The following is a 21095-nucleotide window of genomic DNA, read 5'->3' on the forward strand; positions in this document are numbered from 1 at the left end:
ACAACCTAATGGACCATCTTACATACTCTGCTTTGGAAACTGCTAGTTTTAAAGAGCCCCAAACACTCTTTATGGACCTTTTAGCATCATCAATGACAGCATGGATCAAGTTCATCATCAGATATCAGAGGAAAGGTAACTTGTCAGCAAAAGTTGAAAGTGGATCTAGACAACGATAAGTGGTTACTCTTCAGAGCACTGCCCTTCTACACTTATTATCTACACGTCAGGTTTTAGATTATGTTCTAAAATTTAATGAGCTTAAACCCATTAAATGCTTTGTGATTTTTAGTGAAAAGTTAAGTCATCATTTTAATTAAAATGATATATATGAAAACATTCAGTTAACATATTAAGTTCCATGAAAATGGAAGGTATTCTCTTATTATTCCATCTTTAAAGAAAATATGTAAAAAAAAAATCTGAACATTAAATATAACGGGCATTTTTTTCTACTTCATTATTTTCAGGTATTATTGAGTATAGTCTAGGGAAAAGTCAAACATTATGTGAATAACATTATAAGATTTCTGGGTTTGTTTTGTTTTGTTTTTACTTTGCATTCAAAGTTGGATAATTATATTTACTTTAAGCTATAACTAATTTCTAATTCTTTAGCAATCTAAGATCCTCTTCATATATTTTTTATTCTCTTCCTAGACTCAAAATAATTTATGTTGTATGCAATTCTGATGGGCAGACTGGAGTTAAATTTCATTATTTTTTTCAGGTTTACTTAGTGGGTTAAAACATTTCAACATTAATAATTTTTAGCTTCAGACAGTTTAGCTCTGAATTCTACCAGCCAAACCACAAAATTTCAAGTTGTGTTCGGTTCCCAGGTTCAGCTCCAATGGTGGTTAGAAAGAGAGAACGTGCCAAACCAGAATAGTCTCAGTTATTTGCTTCTTGGAAACGCAGAGTGAATACCACATTTACACACAGAAGACACCAGTAAAATACAATCAGCTTCATATTGAGTCTGAGTTGCAACTCTGCCTGAGAAATGTAAAAGAACTGAAAGAAGATGAAGTGATAAAGATCACCCAAGTATAAACATGAAAGCAAATATTAATAATCAGTTTAAAAGAGAAAGAATTATTCTCAAGAAAAGAAAGTCTAATTGTACGAAAGTAGAAATGAAGCCTAGTTATTTTACTCTTAAGTGAGACTGAATGGTTGAGATGAATGTGAAACCTGGACCTGTTAGGACCTAAAATCAAGTTAACTTTCCTCATATTCAAGAGAACAGGATCGGGCCATCTGCCAAGCCAATACTTCACTGGAGAAAATGTATGGACTTCCTGGTTCTGATCTGAGTAAAGAGCTTATGGAAACTTCATATCATTTTTTTAATGACACCCTTCACTCATCAATTGTCTCCACTTGCTCTATAATTATGTAGAAATATAATTAGGTCTTCAGACCAACAGAATTCATTGAAAAAATAAATAATCCTCTAAATCCTAAAACAAACAAGCAAACAAAAGCAAACAATCTCAGAAAGGTGAGGTAGCACTTTACCTTGTGAAAAAAAAAACTTGATCTTAAATTACCTTACATCAACATGTAAAAGATTTTATACCTCGGATTCTCTCCACCAGTCTCTCTTATTTCGTATTAACAACTCCTGTTTTTCAAGTACATGGGAAGGGAGAGAAAAAGAGAAAGGAGGGGGACAGAGCAGAAAAACACAGGAGGACATGGAAATGACAAGTACCCCAAGTTTTACAGTTAAAAAAAAATCCAACAGTATCAAGGAACATAATCATTCATTTAACAATCATATAACCTGTACCATATAAGGGACTCCATGAAACCTTTATGGAGAACAGTGATCCAATCAACCGCAACTGCTAAACTCCTGTATTAGGACAGAGGTGGTTATCTTGCCTTTCAAAACACTGGGCAGGATGAACAAATCATGTCTGCAGATTATATTCAAGGAACAGCAATTAGGAATTTCTCCCTGGTGATCCTGCTGCTGTCGTTACACATGCAGCAGACGTTAACCTGACTATATTTTGAAGATGAGATCCATCTTGGCCAACCTACAGACCCATGAGCAAGAAAAATAAATGCCTGCTGCTGTTGCAAGCAGTGTAAGCAGCCAAAATTGACTAATCAAGAATTTATGTCTTGTACTTCACTGTTTATGTACTTCTATTACTGCTCAGCCCTTGTACACGTTTACGTTTACAACCCTGCCTTATTAGCTCCTGTGATCTTGTAGGCCACAGCTAACCTTGCCAATAATAAAGAAAAAGGAAACTGTATATTTAACTCTTCTGAGGAAAAATTAGGATGCCAAAATAGGACTCTGGCATCCTGCTCCTACCCTTCTAGGATAGTAGAATAGTCACTTCTGAACAAAACTGTCCCACTCAAGGACACCTGGTCTCCTTGAATCATGAACAAAGCACAGAAATGAGTCAGGAAATACAAATAATGTAAAAATGTTTTATATCCTTTCTTAGTATTTAGAGCAAGGATCTGGGTATAATCATCCCTCTTAAATGCCGTGAAGACTTGGCAGCACTTCCTAGGTTTACTCTTCCAGAGGTGCTCTTGAACGAAGAGATGCACATGCTACAGCTCTTTTTGTTGACGTGAGTTTGGACCAGTTCTCAAGATTACAATATGAACATACCTTTTTTGGTGATCCCTTTAAATACAACCTTAATTTTACTGAATCACATTAGCATCTTTATTATGTATTCTCAGCAGGGGTGGTCTTGACCCCAAGGGTGAAACCTCGCCTTGATGGGATGGGGCGGGGGAGGATTTTATGTTTTTTATGTACAAAACACAGACATACACACAACGCATAAACAGGTATACAGTATATCTGTGGCATTTAAAATCTCATGGGAAAGGAAGACTTCGTTAAAAAGGGAAATGTCTAAAAAGCTCCTTAGGGGAGAAAATGAAAAGAGGATTGAGAAACACTGATTTAATCTACATTGTCCCCTATGAGAAGGCTCCACATGATTTGACCTTCACATAATGTAAACTTTTAATCTTTAAATTTCAAATTTATCTTTACTACCAATAGTCAGTGGTAACAGATGCAGAATTGTCTGCTTATAAACTCGACAATACGGAGTCTGATGTTCTCAGGGAATGGGCCAAAACCCTATAGGTAGTTCAGCTCCATCCATGATTCAGCAGTGTTGGTTTCTCTTTGATTTCTCCTCTGCGGCTTCTGCTTTTGGCATGAGTAGTGCTTCTCTAGTCCCACTTTTGATCTTGGTGCTATAACTGTGTATACATGAATTCAGTGAAGTTCACAGAAATCAAAAATGGGGATAAAGAAATTAGGGAATTCTGAAGTTAGAGTCAGGAAAGAGCAGCTATAAAAATGCCAGCAGAATGTTTCCAGACTTACTCTTACTCCTTCAATCATCTCCAGGCCTCGTCTAAGTTTATTCTACCAGTTACCCCACCTCTGTCACCTCTACCAGATCTACCTTCTACCTGATATCCACAACTCTAGGTCTGACCTTTTAACCAGAAACAAAGACTGTGCAATGCAATTAGACACCTCCGTAGATACTATACTAGTTCCCTACTGCTATATAATAAATGACCACGAACTTCACGGTCTAAAACAACACTGGTTTCTTATCTCACACTTCTGAAGGTTAGCAGTTAGTCCAGACAGGCTGGCCTAGGCTCTCTGCTCAGTCTCACAGAGCCAAAATCATGGTGTTTCAGTGGGGGGAGGGGGGGTGCCTGTGTGGCTCACTCAGTTGAGTGTCTGACTTCAGCTCAGGTCATGATCTCCTGGCTCATGGGTTCGAACCTCACATCAGTCTCTATACTAACAGCTCAGAGCCTGGAGCCTGCTTCTGGTTCTGTGTTTCTCTCTCTCTCTGCCCCTCCCACACTTGTGTTCTCTCTCTCTCTCAAAAATAACTAAACATTAAAAAGCTTTTTTTAAAAAAAGATAAATTTGTAATCAAATATTTTAGATATTTAAAAATTCCAAATTAATCATGAAATAAGGAAGCAATCATAATGGAAATTTTAAAAAACCACTAGAACTAAGGACACCCAGTTCATACAGTGGGTTGAGCATCTGACTTTTGATTTTAACCTTTATCTATTTTTGAGAAACAGAGACAGAGTGTGAGCTGGAGAGGGCAGAGTGAGAGGGAGACACAGAATCCAAAGCAGCCTACAGGCTCCAAGCTGTCAGCTCAGAGACAGATACAGGGCTCAAACTCATGAACCACATGATCATGACCGGAGCCAAAGTTAAACACTTAACCAACTGAGCCACCCATGCACTCTGACTCCTGATTTTGGATCAGGTCATGATCTCACAGTTCGTGACTTTGAGCCCTGGATCAGGCGCTTTGTTGACAGTGTGGAGCCTGTTTGGGATTCTGTCTCCCTCTCTCTCTGACACCCCCTTCCACTAATGCTCTCTATCTCTCTCAAAAATTAATAAATTTATTTAAATTCTCATGTATACAACCTATTATAAAATATTAAAGATAAATGTTACACAATTTATTCTACCAAGTAGCTCAAAATAGATCACACAAAAATTATAATAGATCATAAACTAAATGTAAAACCTAAAACTACAAAACTTTAGAAGAAAATATAGCAAAAATCACTCTGTTCTTGGCTGGACAAAGAATTCACACAGATGACACCAAAAGCACAATTATAAAAGAAAAAAATTGATAAAGAGGACCACACTAAAACTAAAACTCCAAAAGCTACCATGAACAGATGAGACACAGGCTGGAAAACAGTAACTGCAAATCATACATCTGATAAAGAACTAATATTCAGAATATATAAAGAATGCTTACAACTCGATTACAAGAAAACAACCAACCAATTAAAAACCAGGCAAAAGATTTGAATCAACATTTCACTGAAGAAAATATACAAACGAACACATGAATAGGTGTTCAATATCACTAGTCAGTAGGGAAATGCAATTAAAACTACAATGAGGGGCACCTGGGTGGCTCAGTCAGGTAAGCCTCTGACTTTAGCTCAGGTCAGATCTCACATTCGTGGGTTCGAGCCCCGCGTCAGGCTCTGTGCTGACCGCTAGCTCAGAGCCTGGAGCCTGCTTCCAGTTCTGTGTCTCCTTCTCTCTCTGCCCCTCCCCCTCTCTTGCTCCGTCTCTCTGTATCAAAAATTAAAAAAAATAAAAACATTAAAAAAAAAAACTACAATGAAATTGGCAACTCTGAAGCAGGCAGGCCTGGCTGCAACAGTGGGAGTAGGTCCCCCAAGCGCAGGGATAGGAAAAAAAACTACAAAGAAATACCACGACACACTCACTAGACTAGCTAAAATCAAGAAGGTAAACAATACTAAGTGTTAGTGAGGATGTGGAGAAACAAACCATCAGGCATTGCTGGTGAGAATGTGAAATCGTACGGCCACTTTGGAAAGCAGTCTGGCAGTTTTTATTATAAAGTTAAACATATACCTATCACATGATCTAGCCACTGCTCTCCTAGGAATCTACCCAAGAGAAACAAAAACGTCTGTCCACACAAAGACATACCTATGAATATTCATATCAGCATTATTCCTGAGAGACAAAAAATGGAAACAACCCAAGTGTCCATCAACTTATGAATGGATAAACAAAATGTGCTATAGCCATACACTGGAATACAACTCCACAATTTAAAGGAACAAACTATTAATACATTCTAAAACATGAATGAACCTCAAAAACATCATGCTAGGGGCGCCTGGGTGACTCAGTCAGTTAAGCATCAGACTTCGGCTCAGGTCATGAGCTCACAGTTCGCTGAGCCCCACATTAGGCTCTCAGCTGTCAGTGCAGATTTGGCTTGGGATCCTCTGCCTCCCTCTCTCTGCCCCTCCCCTGCTTGTTCTTTCTCTTTCTCATTTTCTTTCTCTCTCTCAAAATAAAAAAAAATTTTTAAGAAACATCATGCTATGTGAAAGAAACTGAATACGAAACACTACATATCATATGATTCCACTTACATGAAAAGTTTAGAAAAGGCAAATATGTAGAGACAGAAAATTGATGAGTGGGTGCCCAGAGCTATGAAATGGAAGCTGGAATTACCTGTACAAATGCATAAGGGAAATTTTTAGAATAACAGAAATGTTCTAATGGGATTGTGGTGATTAATTACTATAAAGTTAGCAAATTGGTTGAATTATACAATTTAAAATTGTTGGATTTTTAAAGCATTTAAATTGTGCCTTAATAAAATTGTTCTTTAAAATAATCAAATGAGGGGCACCTGGGTGGCTCAGTTGGTTAAGCGTCCAACTTTGGCTCAGGTCATGATCTTGTGGTTCGTGGGTTCGAGCCCAACATTGGGCTCTGTGCTGACAGCTTGGAGCCTGGAGCCTGCTTCCGATTCTGTGTCTCCCTCTCTCTGTCCCTCCCCCACTCATGCTCTATTTTTCTCTGTCTCAATAATAAATAAACATAAAAATTTTTCCAAAAGAATAAAGTAAAATAATCAAACAAGGGGTGCCTGGCTGGCTCTTTCAGTGGAGCGTGAGCCTCTTGATCTTGGGGTTATAAGTTCAAGCCCCATATTGGGTATAGAGATTACTTTTACAAAATCTTTAAAAAATAGAATAGAGTAACCAAATGATTTATGAAAAGATATTCATAGCACCTGGGTGGCTTAGTCAGTCCAACTGTGGTTTCAGCCCAGGTCATGATCTCAGTTTCATGAGTTCGAGCCCTAAGTTGGGCTCTACACTAGCAGCACAGAGCCTGCTAGGGATCCTCTCTCTCCCTCTCCCTGTCCCTCCCCAACTAGTGCTGTATTTGTCTCTCTCAAAATAAATAAATAAACTTACAAAAGAAAGAGGATATTCAAGCTCTTAGTAATCAGGAAAATGAAAACTAAGATCAAAGATGCCAAAGTTAAAATGTCTGAAAAAACCAACGCAAGAAGATATGGAGCAAGAAGAATTCCTACACATCACTGGTTGGAATGTAAACCGGTACAACGACTCTGGGAAACTGGGAAACAATTTGTCCTGATTCTGCAAAGTTACATTATACACGTACCCTATTACCAGGAAATCACTCCGACATAGATACCTTGACAGGGGCCAGATATTAAGTATTTTAGGCTTTGCAGACCATGAGATCTTTGCCACAACTAATTCAACTCTGCTTTCTATCATGCAAACAGTCACAGACAAAACACAAACAAATGAGCATAGCTGTGTTACAATAAAACTTTATATATAAAAACAAACATCAAGCTAGATTTGATCACTGCACAGTAATTTATCAATCCCTGCCCTAGAGAAATACCTGTACATGCAATCCAGGAGACACGTATAACAGTTTTCAGAGGACTTGTTTGTATTAGCACCAAACTGTAAACAACCCAAATGTTCACTAACAGGAAAAAAGATAAGCAGATTGTGGCCTATTTTCAAAGTGGAATATAATACAGCAGTGAAAGTGAATTATACTCTTGCTACCTGAATCAACAATGGATAAATCTTAGAAAACATTATTCGATGAAAAAAGTAATTCATAGAATATGATAGAATTTAACCACAGATATGATCTACTAGAGCTCAAAAATAATCAAAACTAAAGAAAATGTTTTTATATCTCCTATTTAAGCACACAGCCAGTAAAAGAAAACTATAAGGAATGGTACAGGAATGGTAAAAACTCAAGATAAAGATTACATGTCAACAGAAGGCCAAAGATATGGTCAAGGAGAAGCCCCCGGCCAGCTTCCATAGTGTTGGTATTGTTCTGGTTCTTATTAAATCATGGGGCCTAAGGATTCATAACTTATACATGCAGGATATATTTAATCCTATATACATAAAATACACATTAAAATTTTGTTAATAAATGGTAAACAGAAATAGTCTGTAGTCAGTGGGAAAAAAATCCCAAAATAACTGAAGAGGCTACCTATAACTGAAACAGAAAGTACAGAATTTGCTACTAATAAACAGTCAGAGTATTTATGCTCTAAGTCAGCCAAGTTGATCATGACAAAATGCTTTTAACTACCACTTGGATTCAGAAAGAATTAACAAAAGCCAAGTTAAAATGCATTAAAAATTATTCTAAAGCCTAAAAAATAAAAAGTAGTTGTGGGATAATCTTTCTTAAGTTCATTTTTTACTATGTAATAAGTTTATAATTGTGAAATACTATTGTTACGAACTCATTTGAGAAGTCCAGCTAAAGTGCACAGATTAGGCACAACAGAATTATGGCACCATCTGGTGGCAAGACCCTGCAACAGCAGATTCTTTTTTTTCTTTCTTTTTTTTTTTTAAGATTCACCCACTTGCCAGTTATCTAATAGGCATCTACTAAGCACAGCACACACACATTGTTTTTAATGTTTTTATTACTTATTTTTGAGAGTGACAAAGCATGAGTGGAGAAGCAACAAAGAAAGAGGGAGACACAGAATCTGAAGCAGACTCCAGGCTCTGAGCTGTCAGCCCAGGGCCCAACACAGGGCTCAAATTCAGACTGTGAGATCATAACCTAAGCTGCAGTCAGATGCTTAACTAACTGAGCCACCCAGGTGCCCCGCACACACACATTTTTAAATCTTTTTCAGAAGCTAGGTCATAAAATAAGGTATAGTATCTAAAACAGAGTCCCCATCTTAAAAAAAAAAATCTACAGTTAAATTTATGACTATCAGAAGGGTAAGAGTCTGCTCCTGCTTAGAAGTTTGTGGAAAGTATCTAGGCCCCTAGAACTCTCAGGCAGGAAGTTCCTCTGGAGCATTCAGGTAAGTCCATCAAGTCACCACACCAGCCAGTAAGCACACCAATGCAGCTTGCAAGTAAAAGAACTGTGGTGGTTTTTGAAAGTCTGCAATCTCACTACAGAAAACAATACAGGGGCGCCTGGATAGCTCAGTCAGTTAAGCGTCCAGCTTCGGCTCAGGTCATGATCTCGTAGTTTGTGGGTTCAAGCCACACCTCGGGCTCTGTGCTGAGCTAGCTCAGAGCCTGGAGCCTGCTTCTGATTCTGTCTCCCTCTCTCTCTGACCCTCCCCTGCTCAAGCTGTCTCTCTCTGTCTCTCAAAAATAAATTAAAAAAACAGGAAAAAAAATTTTTTAAAAGAAAATATAGAGGTTCCTCAAAAAAATTAAAAATAGATCCACATACAACTCAACAATTCCACTTCTGGATATATACCCAAAGGAAATAAAAACAGGATTTCATCAAGGTATCTGCACTCCAATGTTTATCACAGCAGTATTCTCAATAGCCAGGATACAAAACCAACCTAAATGCCCATTAACAGATTAATGGATTAAAACTGTGGCATATATACACACTGGAATATTATTCAGCCATGGGGAAGGAAGACATCGTCCCATCTGCAACAACATGGATGGACCCTTAGCCCATTATACTAAGCGAGATAAGTCAGACAGAGAAAGAAACATACTACATATCAATTACATGTGGAATCTAAAAAAGTTAAACCTGTTAAAAAACAGAGTAAAATAATGGTTAACAGGGGGCAGAGTTGAGAAGATAAGAGTGATGGTGTTTAAGGGCACAAACTTGTAAATATTATATACATTTATATATATAAATAAACTTGTAAAAATTGGTAAATAACCCATAGAGATCTAATGCACAGTATAACGAATAGACAATAACATTGTACTATAACGATGTAATGTTATAAATGCTGCTCTATCAGCAATCAGATTATAACACATAAATGTATTAAAGTTATACGATGATAACCTTAAACTTACACATTACATGTCAAACTTTTTCAATTAAAAAAAAGTCCTCAAATTCTTGACACCTCTTCTTTCAAAAGGTTGAGTCAAATTTCTCCTTCCTTGAGCATGAGTTGTACTTACTGACTTGCTTCTAAGGAAGAGAATGTGGCAGAAGTTTATGAGGTTTAACCGCCACGGCGAAATCATCAAAGGCATCGCCACTTCCACCCTGCCTTCTGGATTACTCACCTAGGGGAAGTCAGCCAGCATGGAATGAGGAATTCAAGCAGACTGTGGAGAGCCATTTGGAGAGGAACTGTGACCTGCCAACCCACCACCATCAACTTCCCAGTCACGGGAGTGAGCCCTCTTGAAAACATTCTCCAGCCCCACCAAGACTTCAAGATACCGCATCCCTCACCAATATCTACGAGCTAAGCCACTCCCAAATCAACGGAAATAATAAAGGTTAATTATTGTTTTAGGCCACTTAGTTTTGAAGTAATTTGTTGGATGACAAGACATAACTAACACAACAACATATCTTAGAACCAAATTTTTTCTACAACAGAAACTAAGAGCTCACTTCAGTTTAATATTCATCATTTTCTAAGTTGAAGAAAAGGCAACCTAAGGAGACTTCCAGTGGTCAGCAAGGATTGTTCTGAACATCATATTTTTGCAAAGTAGCTGTACTAAGTACTGAATGGAGAACCAGGCCCTAGAGGGATAAAATAGTTTATGGTTTTTCACCTAAACTTTTTCTCCTGGCTCTGAAGGTTATAGGTCTGTGGGAGGTTTGGAAAGTTTGTCCTTTACCTCCGTGAGGGATCCACAAGCCACTCCACCATGCAGGGCTTCATCCAGCGCAGGGAGAGTTGTGGCTAAGAACACTGGCGAGAGAGAGGCAGATGTTTGCATCTTTAACCCATAAGCCTAAAAGAAAAAGAAAATGATCTTTCAATATCCATGTTTATTTGAAAACAGAAACCAAATCCAAACGTCAATTTCTAACAGCTGGAGTCCAAATCCATCTCTTTTTTCCTCAAACTTTTATTTGTTAAGCGAATACTCAATCCATGCCCAGAGACAGTGCTAGACATGGGAATATTATGGAATAGACAGGACCCCTGCCCTCACCCAGCAACTGAAACCAGGCCTGGAAACAGTTATAGTACAGTTATTAGAGGTATTGTAACAGAGAAAGTAGAAACACAGGCTTGTAGACCTGATCCAGATTTTGTGATCTAGGAAGACTTTGTGCAAAAGCTGGATGTCTGAGCTAAAATGTGAAATAACTGTTAAGCAAAGGAAATGTGTGTATTCCAGCCAAAGAGACAGAACATACAAAGAAAGGGAAAAATGGGAATAAAAACTACAAAAAAATAAAGAGTTCATTTAGGACGATTGAAAGATGGGAATTGGTCACAATGGGGCAAGTGATGAGGCTAAATAAATAAGCAGAAGCCAAATCATGAAAGAGCCTCCTTAGGGTCTGGAGTCTAAACTGAGAGCAACAAGGAATGGCAGGCTCAAGTTATCATTTCAAACTAAGGTTGGTCTGTGAAGAATAGTTGAAAGTAGATATGGAAGGCTGAGAAGTGGCCCTCCAAAAGATACCCACATCAAATCCCTGGAAACTGTGAATGTTACCTGATTTTGAAAAAGGGCCTTTACAGGTGTGATTAATGTGACCTCATACCCAGCAATGTTTAAGAATGCTTGCTCTGCAATTTCTAACAATAAAGATTACTAGTATTTTATTAAATTGCCCAAATAAACTGTGGTCAAGCCACAGAACTATAACCATTCATTCCTTCATTCCACAGATACTGAGTATCTCCTGCACACCATATACTATGATAAACTCTGGGAATTCACAGTAAACCAAATGGTTTCTAATGACCTAACGTTTACAATTTAATAAATTTATGTATCAAATTCAAGTCTCTTCTGCTTCTGTGAGGATGTATGAAGACCAGCATATTAATATTTATGACTCATATATGTGCTGAGTCCTGTGTAATGTTACCTATTAAATTGCTAGATCAGTTGAAAATGGATTACCACATTTTTCTAAGGCTATATTCAGGTACATTTAAAAAAAAAAAAAACAGGAAAGCTACAGAAAAAAGTCATGTGGTATGCATCTGATTTATTTATTTTTATTTTTTTAACGTTTTATTTATTTTTGATACAGAGAGAGATAGAGCATGAAAGGGGGAGGGGCAGAGACAGAAGGAAACACAGAACCGGAAGCAGGCTCCAGGCTCTGAGCTAGCTGTCAGCACGGAGCCTGATGCGGGGCTTGAACCCACGAATGTGAGATCTTACCTGAGCCGAAGTCAAAGGCTTAACCGACTGAGCCACCCAGGTGCCCCAAGTATGCATTTGATTCAGAAATGCCTAATATTGTCTACAATCTATCATCTGGCAACACTGGGGGGCCTGGGGACACTTGGGAGCCCAATCTGTCAACACTCTTTTCTTTGCAATGGTAAGTGCACTAATCACTACAGTAGATTTAGTTACACAAAGACTAAAATGAAGGAACAGAATAAGACTTCACAAATGATAGTATGTACATAAATGAGACAAAAAAGCGTATTTTAGTATGACACTCCACCAGTGTTTCCTCTACCCTGGTGGCTAATCTGATCTTAAAATGTTGGCTTCACTCAGGACTTGGTCTTGGATATGCTTATCTCATTACCATCCTTACGCTAATGATTCCCAAATGCATATTTTTACTACAGAGCTCTCCTTCACGCCCCAGGTCCATATATTTAACTAGCTGTCTGCATCTCCACTTGATGTTTCACAAGCACCTGACATTCAACAAGTACTAAATTAAGTTCATGGTCGGCCTCCCTCTAGCCTGACACTCTTCCAGCATTCCTTATCTCAGGAACTGGTACTACCCAGTTTTCTAAAGGAATCATCCGTCACTTTCCTGTACCTCCTCACCATGTACAGCCAAACAATCACCAGTCCCCCTCATTGTACCTCCTAAATATATCTCAGCATAACTGACATTATGCCATCTGTGTTAACAACATACTAACAATCCATGTCACAATCACTTTCTGTGTAGAATACAGGAATAGATATCTAACTGGTCTTCTTGAATATTTCCCTGCTCCTTTTCAATCACTTGTCTATGCTCAAGACTGAGTTTTTAAAAATACATATTAGATTATACCCTTTTAAGACTTTTCATTGCCCTGCAGAATAAAGTCTGAAATCCCTTACACGGTCTGCAGGCCCCACGATCTGACGCCTGCTTACTTCTCTGACTTCACCTCGGAGGCTACTGTTCCTCACTGCTGTGTTCCATGCACACCCGCCTGATTTTACTGCCACGCAAGCACATGCTCCCTCTCTTCTCTTCTGTTTCCACAGCCTGCAAACTCCCCTCTATTCACACCTCTTCCCAACTTGCCCTATCTCTCCCCTATCCATCCTTCAGGTTTTAGCTGAAATGTCGCTTCCTAGGAGGAGCCCTTCCTGACCCCTAAACTAACTAATGTTCCCTATTATTAAGTTTCAGAGCTTTTTGTAATTTTCCTGCATAGGACTTATCATGACTACAACTAATTATTTATGTAATCATGTGTCTAATGTCTGACTTCTCTCGCTAGACTGTAAGCTGCATGAGGAACATTACCATGCTCACTATAATATCCCCAGAACCTGACAAAGTACCTGCCACATGCCTGGCACTCAATAAATACTTGTTAAAGGAATATATAATTGAACAAAAAAAACTTCCCTGGAAAAATGAACTGAGGCTAAGCCAATGTTTAACACAAACCTCAAATCTACAGAATGTTACAAGAATAAATGCACAGCAAAGGGATGGCTTCCTGAGCTGGCATTTGGAATGGTACTGATATCCTGCAGCTGAAGTGGAGGTGAATTTCCTCCTCATGCTCTCTTATATAATTCTCTAACTAGAAATATGCCATAGGTATCAACCAAACACATAGAATGACATCCATCAAATCAAAACACTTTCTTGGTGCTTTACAACCTTCAAAACAGTAACAAGTTAATTTAAACCTGGTCCCAGAATCATCACTATTTTAGCTCTCTTACTTCTCCCATAAAATAAAGTGAGCTATTTAAAGCTCTGAGGTCAATGACAAAGCTAAGACAGTGACAATTCGTAACTCTGATTTGAATTCTTCTTCCAACTACTGTGGCTTTGAGGTATTTTCTTAGATCACAAGCTAAATCTGAACAAAAGAAAATATTTTTATCTATTCATTAATTTCAGAAGTTTCAGATGACACTAACATCCCTTCCTTCCTACTTCATAGAATTGAACTCCTCTTGATTGCTCAGTGGTTACTAAATTTTGATATAAGATAGTAAGGTAAGTAATCTACAATCCACCTAAATAAATATATTTGCAAAGCACTGAACAGACTTCTAGGTACTCAAGATTTTTTTCTACCATGCACTAAACTTACATTTTGAAAAGCTAAAGTTATGAGACAGAAGGTATGAAATAACAGTACTTGATGAGAATTTGTTATAAAAGACTTTTAACTTTCTCAAGAATGAGAAAAGTTCTTAAGTATTTTGTCAGTCAGTAAGCAGTGTAAATCCAATATGTGTACTTTATGATGCAGACTAATGATAATAAAAGTTGATATTACAAAGACAGAGGCATTCTAAACTTAGGAGTGTATTATAAATTAACCGTGAAGTCCACAAATCCTACCCAAACAAATAAAAGGCAAAGATGACCTTTTGGAACATCAATATCAGTTACAGAAAAAACAAAACTTCCTGCTGCTTCCTCATTCCCATATTTAGGAACTGTCTCCTATGAACTTATAAACTACATAAATTTTTCACATATATTCTCACTAAAGGGCTAGTTCTATGGTGTAAGAGTCAATATTATTTTTAAATGTTTATTCATCCATTTTTGAGAGAGAGAGAAGTAAGGAGGGAGGAAGGGAGAGAAGAAAACACAGAATCCCAACCAGGCTTCCTGGTGTCAGCACCCATGAACTGTGAGATCATGACCTGAGCCGAAATCAGGAGTTGGACGTTTAACTGACTGAGCCACCAGGTACCCCAAGAGTCAATATTTTTTTAAAACATTATTTATTTTTGAGACAGAGAGAGACAGAGCATGAGTGCAGGAGGGACAAAGAGAGAGAGAGAGAGAGGGAAATACAGAATACAAAGCAGGCTCCAGCCTCTGAGCTGTTCACAGAGCCCGATGCAGAGCTTGAACTCACAGACTGCAAGACCATGACCTAGCCAAAGTCAGACATCAACCAACTGAGCCACCCAGGCACACCAAAAGTTTATGTTTTTGAGGTGGTCATATCTATTTTTGCTTTTGCCTCATCCCTCAAAAAAAGATTTTAAATGAGATAAAGGATCATCTCAAAATAAAACTCGTAATCAAAACATAATAAAAAAAAAATATATATATATATATATACCGTTTGCATCTGTGGGGCACAGGCTCTACTGACCATACACAGAAGTTCATGGACTCCTCGATAACTGAGGCCAGTCACCTTCATAAGCTCCAGTGGGGAAAGACATAAAAAGTCCTAGGGAGACATAAAAAGAATATTTTAAACATATATGTGCAACAAAGATACTAGAATCAAAAGGAAACTTTCAATGGACACTGCCCAGAATTTATTGCAGATCAAAGATTTATGTATTCCTTATAGTATTTCCCCTTGCATGTGCCTTAACTAAAAGTTATGATGCCATAATCTTATCCTCTAATTCTCTAATTTAGTTACCATATACCAGAGGACACACCAAGTAACTCCACATAGCAGCAGCCTCCAACCCAGGTTTATATGAGCTGCAGTGTGGGCATAAACAAATACCCAGAAAGTGTCAGGTTGAAATGGGTTTCTTACTGAGCTATAAAACCATTCAGAAAAAGTATGTAATAGAGACAATAAAACTGACTATGGAATAACTGTTAAATCTCATACTTTGAAGAGTGTTGCCAAGTATGAATATGAGGATTATTAAATGTGTAATACAGGAACCAAAAATACCATTAACACACAAAGCAGTTTTTTTTAATTGTAGTATGCTCTGAAAATCTGTTTTATAAAGATTAAATCCTAATACAAAACATTAAATCTAGGGGTACTGGGATGGCTCAGTCAGTTAAGCATCTCACTTCGGCACAGGTCATGATCTCATGGTTTGTGAGTTCAAGCTCCATACTGGGATCTCTACTGTCAGCACAGAGCCCACATTAAAGACAAACAAACAAACAAAAACGTGAAATCTTATTAAACCTCCTAAGAGGGATCTGTTTCACTACTGTGCTTAAAAATGCAACATCTGCTCTATACGCTGATAGGAAAATTAATTTTTCTTGCTTGCAAGAGACATTATCCATTTTGAATATCATCTCTTCATTTGAGTCCTATTTCTCATATAACTGCAAAATTTCTTTCAAGTGGGTGAAAACTTCTCTAGAATCCCAAATAGCACAAATATACTTCACATTATGCTATAAGCATTCTCCCTTGACCCAAAATGCAAAAATATAGGAATTTGTGCAGATGAAATCACATTTGGAAATACAACCTAAGTGGCCTGTTGTTTTATTTTTGAGAGACAGAGAGAAAGAAAATCTTAAGCAGGCTTCACACCCAGCACCAAGCCCCATGGGAGCCCAATGTGGGGCTCATTCTCAAGACAATGAAATCATGATCTGAACCAAAATCAAGAGTTGTAACTGACTGAGCCACCCAGGCACCCCAAGTAGCCTGTTATTTTAAAATAGCCTATGGAGAAGCACCATCATTCATATATTTTTTAGAATGTTAAATTTTCACATTTCAGGTTTATTTAAGAGTTTTTAAGGTATATTTAAGATTAATTTGTACTCAGTTTCTCAGTGAGAAAAAGTAAATAAATTTTACCTGACAGGTAACAATTTGATGTCTGTTCAGACGGTCACACAGCTCTTGTGATAAGCCCACTCTTCTGAGTTTCTTGCTACCCATGTTTTCAAGATGCAGCAGAGAGAGAACCCTGAAAAGCATTAGAAAATACCATAAACAATAGTAGACAGGCTACCAAAACACACTATAAAATAAAAAATTCTTCAAGCTTCTTCATATGCAAAATGAAATGTATAGTATTTAAAATATTATTGACAAAATAAAGGCTATAGAATCTTTCTAAATGTCTGCCAAACATGCAAAGAAACAAAACATAAAAATGTGCATTTCACACAATTCTTTTATATTTATTCCATGAATATAAAGATACCACTTCATATTTGTATAGCATCTTAAGATTTTCAATGTATTTATAAATTTTATTTGGATGTATAATTAACTTTCAAGGAATATTTCCAAGCAGCACTTCTTCAGAAGTCTTTACTTCTGTGTGTCCAGGCACCTGAGTCGCTAAGTCCGTTAAGCGTCTGACCCTTGATTTTGACTCAGTTCATGATCTCATGATTTGGGGAGATGGAGGCCCATCGGGCTCTGCACTGTAAGCATGGAGCATGCTTAGGATTCTCTCTCTCTCACTCGGCCCCTCTCCTGCTCATGTGCGGTCTCTCAAAATAAACTTTTTTTTTAAGTCTATTTTCATTGCACTATAACAATAATAAATTTACTGAGCACCTACTACATACACCCAGGCACTGTTCTAAAGCTTTACATAAATTATCACGTTTAATCTTCTCAATAGCCCTATAAGGAAGGTTGATTATTGATCCACTTTTTACATATGAGAACACTAATGGCTAGATGTTAGCTATTCCATTATCACCAGAAACAGTAAATGGTGGATTCAGAATTTCAACTCAGGAAGTGACTCTAAGGTTTATCCTCTTAACCAGCATACTCCTACTACAAGTCCATTATCATATTTAGCCTCTCCTTTTAATATGAGGCAGAACAATCCTCCGAATCAAATGAGATATTATTATTTCAGGTCTTATTACAAACTGAAATTGTTTTTTTTTATTGTATTGTATTTATTGCTCATATTCTCACATGTAATTAAATTTCACTCTTACTGTTGAACCTCACTAGGACTAAATGAGGCTCATGAAATATTTGCCTTCGAAGAGCTAGAACACAATCACTGTGATTCCTTTAATAACGCATGCAGAGAAGAGGCTCTGCATCCTCACTGAGATGACAAGAAATCCTCTGGATGGAACAGAAACAAGAACTCTTCAAAAAAAAACAACAAAAAAAAAGAACTCTTCATTGTCCCAAGAGATAAAGCAATATCATTAACAGAAAAGGAGTAACACTTGGGAACAAAAATATATAGTACTGAGACTGTAGATACCTGCCCAAATTTCTACACAAAATCTCAATTCTCTGAATCAAATTAATTCTCTCCTTCCGTCTCTCCCCTTCTCTCACATTCAAGCGCATGCACACACACACACACACACACACACACACACCTCTGACAAGCACAAAATACATCTCTCTCATTTCTCTCAGCGGGAATTTGTCTGTACTGATTTGTTTCCCGAATAGTTTACCAAGTAATATCTGCTATATCGTTTCTTGGTGTCTTTATAGATCAGGTAGTTCTGGGCAGTAACACCATATAGAAGGATACATTCAATCAAAAAGAAGAACCGAAACTACCTGGACTTTAACAATCACCAATTCTGCTATCTCAGCCTTCTTAGGGCCTCTCCCATCATTTGCCTGCACTACTGCATACTGCCTCTTGTTATTCCCTGAACCATCAAAACAAACATTTATTTGCTCCTTCAGGAGACCCTTCTTAAACACACAATCTGCTGAGCTGCTGACCTCTGGGATACAACAATTATTTAATCATATTCCTGTCCCTTTGAGAACTCACAGTAAAAGATGAAAAGAGATGTATGCACAAATTATTACAGTCACTTGAATAAGTATTGGCGTTGGCACTGAAACGTGCTATGGAAGCAGACAGGAAGAAGCACCAAACTGGTCTGCAAGTCAGGTCAGTGCCCCAATCCTGCCAGAGGTAGCTACCTAAAACTTTGCTCTAATCCTGTCAGTCATCCTTTAAAACTATCCATGGGACCATTAGGGCACAGGATGAATTCCACACTTCCTATGATCACATAAAGACCCTTCATAAACTGGTCTCTTACTTCCCTCTCCTTCATACATTTGATAACAAGGCCCAGATTCTGCCTTCCGGGGGGAGTTACCACCCGTCCTGGTGTCCTCAGTTCCTCACCAGTAAAACAATGGTAAACCAAGTATCTACCTCACAGGAATGTAGAGGTTAGAACATTTGGATGGTGCCTGATACACAGAGTTCAAGGTTAACAACCATTACCATTAGCAATTCAGTCAGCAAAACATCATTTGCCGCCCCTAATCATCTGCTCTGCAGCCACAACACTGTATATTGGTAAGTTACACAAGCGCCATCCTGACTCCCTGACTTTCCTCCACAAAACTTGCCCCCGAGCCAATCTCTTTCACTCCATTGTTTTCATCATACTTTATACGCATTTGTTGGATAATCTTATTAGCATATTATTACCGCTTGTGTGTTTGTTTGTTCCACCAGAGACTGTTAAATTCCTGCTGTGTGTGTGCGGGCACACACATGCCCGCACATGTAATCGGGGTTTTGGAAAGACAGTCCATCCTGAAGACTGAAACCTTTCCTCCTCAAAAGTAAAAATCCCCATGGAAGATGTTCAGTGAAAACTGTTTGTAAGTAACGATAATAGCTAATATTTATTGAGCCGTTATTACGTGCCAAGTACTGTTCCAAGAGCTTCCAAAGTTTGAGCCCATTTTAGACTAAGGATACTGAGGCACTGAGTTGAAAAACTTGCGTAAAGCCTCTCAGCTAGCAAATGGTGGAGTCCGCATTCGAATCTAGACAGAGAACTCCAGATTCCAGGCTTTAACTACCTCTTCTTCAAAATCACAAAAGGCGAGCAGACCACAATGTTCCCTTAAGGACCGGCTCCCCAGCCGAGACCCAACAGCCCACAAATGGGAGGGGGAAGGGGGACATCAAGAGGCGAAAACGTCACTTTAGATTCCCCTAAAAAGAACTTTTTTTCACCAAGGAGCACAGTCCCAGCAACCCCCACAAAGGAAGGCCAGAAGCTCCCAGATTCGTGGCGGAGTTCCGTTAAGATGCCTCAGGCCTAAGGGGGAGTGTAATGGACCAGAGAGATTCTCCGCCACCCCGAAAGTAATAACACAGAGAGGGGGCCAGAGAGGGAGCAGGAAATATTGAGCGCACCCCATTTCCCCACAAATGCCCCCCACACGAAACTTTCCAGTACCGGGTCTGTAGCATCCAACTTTCAAAGTTTCCCCCACCCCTCACAGTTCCCCGCGGAAAGCTCCACTGAGCAACAACCCAAATGCCGATTGGGTTGTCACTCGGGTGAAATATCCAATCAGAGGTAGGAAGAGTCCCAGGTTGATTCCACTGCTTGCTGGGAATTGTAGTTCAGGCTATAATTACAATGAATCCCAGTTTCTCAGTACAGTGATTATCAAAATCCGCCAGAGAAACATCAGCAAGGAGAAAATGAATCCAGGAAATGACTTGCTTGGAATTGTCTCTTTTCTTTTTTTTTTCCACTACATTTAAAAATGCATAATGGACCAGAAAGACATGTTAGTTTTCAGAGAATAGTTAAGAATTCACCTAGACTAGAGATTTTGGAGGAGAGCTTGGATTTGTTTGGGTTTGCATTTTTTCACCACACTTTGGCGGTGAAATGGTTTGGAAAATGCTAAATGAAATTGCTCAAGCTGAAAACACATGATGGGGAAACGTTAAGAGTCTGTAATTTAAGAAGACCATGAAGGAAACCACAGAAGTTTCAATGTAAAAGGGAACTGTAACCTTAAGACTCGGTTTCAGATTACAGTATTATATTTGCAAAAAAGCTGTTGTTCGTCCTTTGCTCTCATCTCTCCAGTGCATACTTCTATCTTAATATTTAGCCCACTGTATCCTAATTACTGACCTGCATTTGTTATTATACTGTTAACTTGAGGACAGGGTCCACAACTTAGCTTGAAAAGTAGGGCCTAGGACACCGTCCAATTAACGGTTGTCGAGTAAACGAGCAAATAAATCAATGGAGCTAGGCAGAAAATGGGAATTTAGAACACAGGATTCTGCGATTATAACATGACAAATGGATAAAACAACAATGGAGAAGTACTCGGGTATCCTTGCTCTAGGTATCCTAAGCCAGAGAAAACCCTGTCACTGGTGGCACTTATTAAAAGCTGACTTCAGGGGCACCTGGGTGGCTCAGTCGGTTAAGCCTCCGACTTCGGCTCAGGTCAGATCTCACGTTCGTGGGTTCGAGCCCCGCGTCGGGCTCCGTG

The 21095-nt window shown here is 38.5% G+C and overlaps 1 protein-coding gene across 2 annotated transcripts in view; it reads right to left on the bottom strand.

Annotated features, from left to right (window-relative positions):
* RAD51B (RAD51 paralog B) overlaps nucleotides 1-20078 on the bottom strand; it is a 562933-nt gene extending 542855 nt beyond the window's left edge. For both annotated transcript variants that reach the window (XM_029951882.1, XM_029951884.1), the window contains exons 1-4: nucleotides 20030-20078; nucleotides 16662-16773; nucleotides 15198-15311; nucleotides 10549-10665 (exon numbers count right to left, since the gene is read on the bottom strand). In XM_029951882.1, coding sequence (XP_029807742.1) covers nucleotides 10549-10665; nucleotides 15198-15311; nucleotides 16662-16773; nucleotides 20030-20043 — 357 coding nt within the window. In that variant the 5' untranslated portion in view covers nucleotides 20044-20078. The remainder of the gene's footprint in view (nucleotides 1-10548; nucleotides 10666-15197; nucleotides 15312-16661; nucleotides 16774-20029) is intronic.
* Nucleotides 20079-21095: the final 1017 nt, after the last annotated feature.

Source organism: Suricata suricatta, chromosome 9 (genome assembly GCF_006229205.1).
Source record: "Suricata suricatta isolate VVHF042 chromosome 9, meerkat_22Aug2017_6uvM2_HiC, whole genome shotgun sequence".
Lineage (NCBI taxonomy): Eukaryota > Metazoa > Chordata > Mammalia > Carnivora > Herpestidae > Suricata > Suricata suricatta.